Genomic DNA, 6,777 nt, shown 5'->3' on the forward strand with positions numbered 1-6,777 from the left:
TTTTCTTATGCAGTTTAACATAAACCATCTTTTTATTTGCCAAGAAGGGAAAAAGGTTTATTTTCCCTCACAAAAGTTGAGGGTTCAATAATGGAGTTTAACACAAACTTCTTTATTTACCCAGGGATCCCTCACAAAAGTTGAGGGTTCAATAGTGGAGTTTTAACACAAACTTCTTTAATTACCCAGGGGAAAAAAAAAAAGAGTTGGTCTTCATCTTAGGTTTGATAAATCAAATTAAAATTTCACTGTAATGATTTGCAGCAAGAAAAAACTCAGATCTCTCGTACCTATAGGGCAACAATACGTCAAGTGTTTTGAGGACTATATGAATCAGAGGAGCTGCAAAGAATCATCCCTCATAGAATTCAACATTGCTTTTAATGGGAAAAAAAAAAAGGTAAAATACGTGAATTGAATCATCAATAGCTTAAAATCTTGATACAAGTGTAAAAAAGAATAATGAAAAAAAAAAGAAAAGAACAAAGACATCTCTATCTTCAGGAGACAAATAACACATTTCATGGCAAACTGCAAGCCCAGGATTACAAGACTTCAACCCCAAATGAATGGAAAGGCCACATAATTTATCCAATGATAAACAAAGTTGATTGAAAGATCTAATACCCCCAAATCCAAGCTTGCAGCCAGAACTACAGCACACAAAAATGGCCAAAAACTCACATTAATTAGAATCCTACCCTTCAAACCTTGAAGGGCAAAATCTCAAATCTAGAGCACAGATAAATCACAGAAGTTGAATTTTAACAACAGATGGGGCACTGAATCAACCCATTCTCATTGCACTCACCACATTTCACAGTCTGCTTCCGATCCTCGTCCAAAACCTTACAGCTCCCATTGCAGTCCATGCACATCACGAACCTCACTCCAGCGCACCCCTCGCACCCTGCGACCGCCCTCGGGATCCCATGGAAGAGAACACCCAAAGAGCCTTCCTCTTCCAACTTCAACAGTTCGTCAGCTCCCCCTATCAACCTTCCCTTCACAAACACAAGTGGTACTTTTACCTCCTTTGTCCCCATTAGGCCCCTTAGCTCTTCCCTAAACCCCGAGTCCATCGAAACATCACGCTCAAACATATGAACATTATGCGATTCAATTATTCTCCGAGCATTGTTGCAATCTTCAAAGGTCTTCCTGATTCCCCGCAACGTCGTCGTGTAAATGACTACCGCATTTTTGCCACCTGGTGGGCATTTTTCCTCGAACAGTTCGAGAATTATTTCACAATTTGAGGAAGTTCTCTGTTTTTGGATTTTGGGCGTGGCAGACACCATCTTCTTGATATGTTCTTCCTCTTCAGATATTTCTTTCTCGAACGATGCAACGAGCTCTGGATCGAAAAGGGGAGCCTGCAATGGTCTCCTTGAGAAGAACCCCAAATCGGTCCTCAAACTACCAGATTGTGCACAAACTGGATTTCCCTTGGCAGAGATTCTCCCATTCCGTGAATTCTCAGAAAAATTAAATGCTTTCAGGACTCGCTTTGGGCTGTGATCCAATAATGTCAAGCCCCAACCGTTCCCATTCAAACGTTGCTGGTTTTCTTTCCCGGAAAATCTCTTCAATTTCTTCGGAGAACTCATACGGTTGAGGAACTTCAGAGGGCTCCTCGCATGAATTTCAGGCATATCGCGAAGAAAAGCCCGTGATTTCGGGCTTTTCTTGGCTTGAATCGAAATGGGCATTCCGTCTTCGAGATCTTCCATGAGCTCCCAAGCGTTGATGATCTCCGGCGCATCGCGAGGAGGCGACCGCTTAGTTCCTACAACAGAACCCTTCACGGGTCGCTCGTCGTCGAGTTTCAGAACCCCGTAGGTGCTTGACGTGAGAGAGACGACATGGTTGGCGCAATCGCCATTGCCAAGACGAATTTCCTGTTTGAGATCTCTCCTGAAGATTTTGGATGAAACACAGCCCATTGATCTCAGATGTTTCTAAATTCTCCTGGAATGTTTTGTTTCCGTTTTCCCCTTGGATTTTGAGGGACCCCTCATGAAACTGGAGTGGGACTTTGAACCCCTAACCGTTACTCTCGCCGACTGGGGCCCCAACGGTCAAATATTTCGAATCAATGGGAATTTTATTATTGGGATACTGTTAGTTTCACTTATTAGTAAAAGGCCCCTAGTCTTCTCAAATTTAGAAGTTTGCTCATTGACTCACAAACTATTAGAAACCTACCCTCCAATTGACTATTTACTTTTATTTTATGTCTCACATTTTTTTTTTTTTGATAACTTGGAATTCTAATTTGGATGAGCCCATAAATCCAGGATGACCCTTCATGCATAATCGAATCTAATACATTCTATTACTAGTAGCCCGCCTTAATCCGCTTCAACCATGCTTTAGGAGGCACAATATACATTTCACTTTTTGTTAAAGGTTTAACTTAAGTAATCAAACGTCATGTCTATTTTACGACTGGTAATTCTTCTTCCGTCTCCTAAAATTGTAAAATCAAACGATTAAAATATAAACATCTTTTTGCTTTCTCGATTTCTTAAATTTTTATGAGGGACTTAGAACATATGTAGGATTCCAAATAAAAAGCAAAATATTTATTTGAATACCATCTAGAATCCTTTGTTCAAGATGTTATTATTTGATATTTGATTTCCATTTTTATGCTAAATTGTACTACAAAAAATATGAGGAACTCATAGCTTAGCTGCTATCAATGGTAAGATAAGATCTTTATAAGAGGCTCATAGCTTAGATAGATAGGTGTAGGATTTCAAACAAAAAGTGTTTATTTGAATACACTCTCTTCAAAGATGTTATCATTTTTTTTTTCTTTCTTTCTTCCCATTAGTAATACCAAACATAAGAAGTTTGTAGTTTAAATTTTGAAATAAAATATAATTATTGGTTTACAACATAATTAGAAATATCATAATCAAACTTCTTGCATATTCTCATTAAATTAATTTTATTAAAATTGATTCTTCTTGCTAAAAATAACCAATGTGATATGACATAGTAAAAAAATAATTTTACTTCTTGTTGGGGTTTGAGCTTTCTACTTGTGTAATCTGTTTCTTTTTCTTTTTCCCTACATTCCTTGGCTTGCATGCTATTTGAATGCAACCACTACACATTTAAAACAATCATATTTTAGCTTAAGTATTTAGAGAAACAAAAAAAATGAAATCAAGTGCAAAGACGGTGCATATTACCTTTTGGTTGTTCTTACTAGGGATGTACAAAAATTACCGAAAAATTGAAAAACCACTACTGAACCGCCACATTTTCGGTTTTCAATTAAAGCATAATTTCGGTTCGAAAATCCCAAAACTGAAAATTTCGGTTCGATTTTTGGTTCTGACAAGAACCGAACCACACCGAACCGTGTACAGCCCTAGTTCTTACAACCATAACTGATATGCATAGCTAGCATGTTTATTACATTTTACGTGCTTGTAGTGTTTGAATTGAAAACCAACTATGTAGCATCTACATTGAGAATTCAAGTATTGTATACGTCATTAGTTCGATCCTTTGTAGAAACTATCCATAATAATGAACTTGCAAAATGGATCTGTTTATCATAAAGAGATTCGTTGTTCCTGACCCTACTTCACCTTAATTGTTATTTAAACAAGTAAAAATTATGTCTTGGATTAATATTATTTAGGACATAAAATGAGCTTATAATGCTTAATATAAATTCCCACAATGATTTTACGAAATTTAATTATTTTTATTAGTATTTATATAAATTTTTCTCAAATATTTTACCATTTTATTGTGGGCACAGACACACAAGGCAATATATATACTTTTATACACACACACACACACACACACACACACACATTCTCTGTAGTGTTTATGATGGAGCTATATTGTCCTTCTCTGTAACAACTCCAAAAATAATTATACAAAATTAGTGGAATGATTTAAAAAAATAATACAAGATCATACAAGATCCTGTCCTTGAGGATTCAAATCAATTTCATACAACCCCCTCTCACGCTCTCAATTCTCTCTCCCCGTCTCAACTTCCTCTCTCCTCCGTCAACTCTCTCTCTTTCTCCTCAATTTCTTCCTCAATTCTCGGTCGATTGAAGAACGGAAAATACATTTGGGTTCCATTCTTGGCCACCAACATTTTAACCGGCGTGGATTCGTAATTAAGGCATCGTAGACAACACTCCTGGGATAAGGTAAATTCTCTCTCTCTCCCTCTCTCTCTCTCTCTCCCCTCAATTTCTCTCAAATTTTCAGTCAAATTGGCAATCGGACACCACCAAAGGGTTCTAGGGTCGATACTCATCAATTTAATCAGAGCAGATTTTTGATTTGGGGATCCTAGGCACTACTCCAAGGCTAAGGTAAGGAGTACAAATTATGTTTGTTGTTTTAAAAAAAATTAACCGATTAAATTGGAGAATATGGGTATATGGATATTGGGTTGGTTGTTATTTCAAAATCTAACCGGTTAATTGGAGTACGTGGGCCTAGGAAATGTTAAAATAATTATAATTTCGGGGTTGAACTAATTAAACTTAGGCATATGAATACATGATTTTGTGCGAATGCCGCAGACATCGTGTTAGGTTCCTCGCAGGTATAATTTAGTAATCAAGTAATGGGAATAAATTAGGTTAGCCTATTTTTGAAATTTAACCATTTAAATTTGAGTATATGATTTTGAGAATATTCTGAATTAAATCAAATTGTTGGGATTTGAGTAAATTAGATTTTTGGGAATATTTTGGAATTAAGTTAAACTGCAGGTATTTGATTAAATTAGATTTTTGGGAATATTTTAGAATTTAATTAATATGTGAATAAAATATGTTTTTCCCAAGAAGAATATTATATTGTGAAGTAAAACCCATATTGTGTGGCAATGAGATTAACACAGAATATAAATATGACAGTGCATAAATTATAATATGAATAATCATCTATTTTGTGTGGCATGAGAAATAATTGTGTTACTGCAAAAGTAAGCTTGTTAGGTCATTTTATGATGATATAGGGCAAAGTATGTTTTATATCGAACTCAGGGAACGTAGGGAGTATGGTAGATATGGTAGCTTGATATGATATGACAGTGTTTAATGCAAAATATGATTTGACAGTGTTAAATACAACATAATGACATGACAGTGTTGGATGTAGAATAATGATTTGATAGTGTTTAACACAGAGTAGTTGTATGACAGAGTTACAACATGATATTATTCTATACAAAACTATGGAATGACAGTAGTTTGTACAGAGTTAGAGTATGATAGTATGTTGTATTCATGTGAGTGATTGGACATTATACCATTACCACTTACGAATACATTTAGAAACCCTCACTTTATACGCATATTGTATAACATAAATCAGACAAATAATAAAACATGAAACATATAATCTTAAACCATGAAAAATATATTTAATAATAACGATAACACACAAATTACGTTTAGGATAACCGAAACTTGCGAATAAAGACATACGATGAAAACGTTCACCGAAACATACTGGTGTTTGTTAGAGTGATGGTATGAATGGCTAGTTTGGGGGACGACGGTACGAAACGCCTCAAACTCTGCGAGGGTATAGTATGAATAACTTATTGAGGGATGACGATACGAAACACCTCAATCATGGTAAATGAATGTATGAATAGCTGATTGAGGGACGACGGTACGAAACACCTTAATCATGGTAAATGAATGTATGAATAGCTGGTTGAGGGACGGCGGCACGAAACACCTCAATCATGCAGTAAATGTTAATATGTGTGTAGATCATGTAACTTGTAATTTATTTGCATAGGGCTTTTGAGCCGAGTTGTGAACTGAAAATAAAAAAAAAAGAATATGTGCTATGAAATTGTATAGGTATGAGTATAGTTTAAATTGCTATTTCATTTAAATTAATTAAGAAATGAATCATATGTATATATATATCTAAACTTATTGCCACACACTGACACTAATTTATTTCGTTTTATTAAGAGGTGTCTCACCCCATGATTATATAACATTTTTCAGATGCCATGAGAATATTAGCCGAAGTTAGAGTAGCATAGCGAAAGCGTGGGCGAGATAGAAGGTTTTATTTAGAATAGATGTTTATTAAATTATGTTTTGAAAAATTTAGAATTTTTAGGGATGTTAATTGTGATACTGGAAATAATATTGTGATATTGGGATAATTAGTACTCTAGTAGTTAATATTTGAGGACTTCCACTGTCTTTATCAGTGATTATTATAATATAAGATATTCAAGTTATTACAAGATGGTATCAGAGAGATTAGGACAAAATTTTCGGGTCGTCACAACACCTTTAAAGTTCATGTCTCTCTTTCTAAAGACTTTTCATCTTATTGAGTTGTGACTTATATTCATACGGAATCCACTTGAAGGTTGTTACAAATGAGAGGATTTAGGGACCCACAAAGCGTAATGTAACTGTATTATCATGTGGGGTATTTTAAGGTTTTCATATGGGCTACATATATATATATATATATATATATATATATATATATATATATTATAGTTTAGGGTTGAAGCCCTAAAATAGTTTATCGATTGATAGTGAAAATTGCATAAGGATTCCATGGACGTAGGCATATTGTTGAACTATGTAAATTCATGTTTTTCTTATTCCTTTTGATTTTCTCTACTTTCTATTTTCTATGTGTGCGCATATAATCTTAAGGAGTAATTTCATAACAATTGGTATAAGAGTACCAGATTTGTGCTGAGTTTTCTAGGGTTTGCGTTTGGATCAC

At 35.0% G+C, this 6,777-nt stretch overlaps 1 protein-coding gene across 1 annotated transcript; it reads right to left on the reverse strand.

Annotated features, from left to right (window-relative positions):
• Positions 1-399: 399 nt before the first annotated feature.
• On the reverse strand, positions 400-2,004 carry LOC131152942 (uncharacterized protein At3g28850). Its single transcript, XM_058104911.1, has one exon. The coding sequence runs from the start codon at positions 1,944-1,946 to the stop codon at positions 765-767; it is 1,182 nt and encodes a 393-aa protein (XP_057960894.1). The 5' UTR covers positions 1,947-2,004; the 3' UTR covers positions 400-764.
• Positions 2,005-6,777: the final 4,773 nt, after the last annotated feature.

Source organism: Malania oleifera, chromosome 1 (assembly GCF_029873635.1).
Source record: "Malania oleifera isolate guangnan ecotype guangnan chromosome 1, ASM2987363v1, whole genome shotgun sequence".
In the NCBI taxonomy this organism is placed as follows: Eukaryota; Viridiplantae; Streptophyta; class Magnoliopsida; order Santalales; family Ximeniaceae; genus Malania; species Malania oleifera.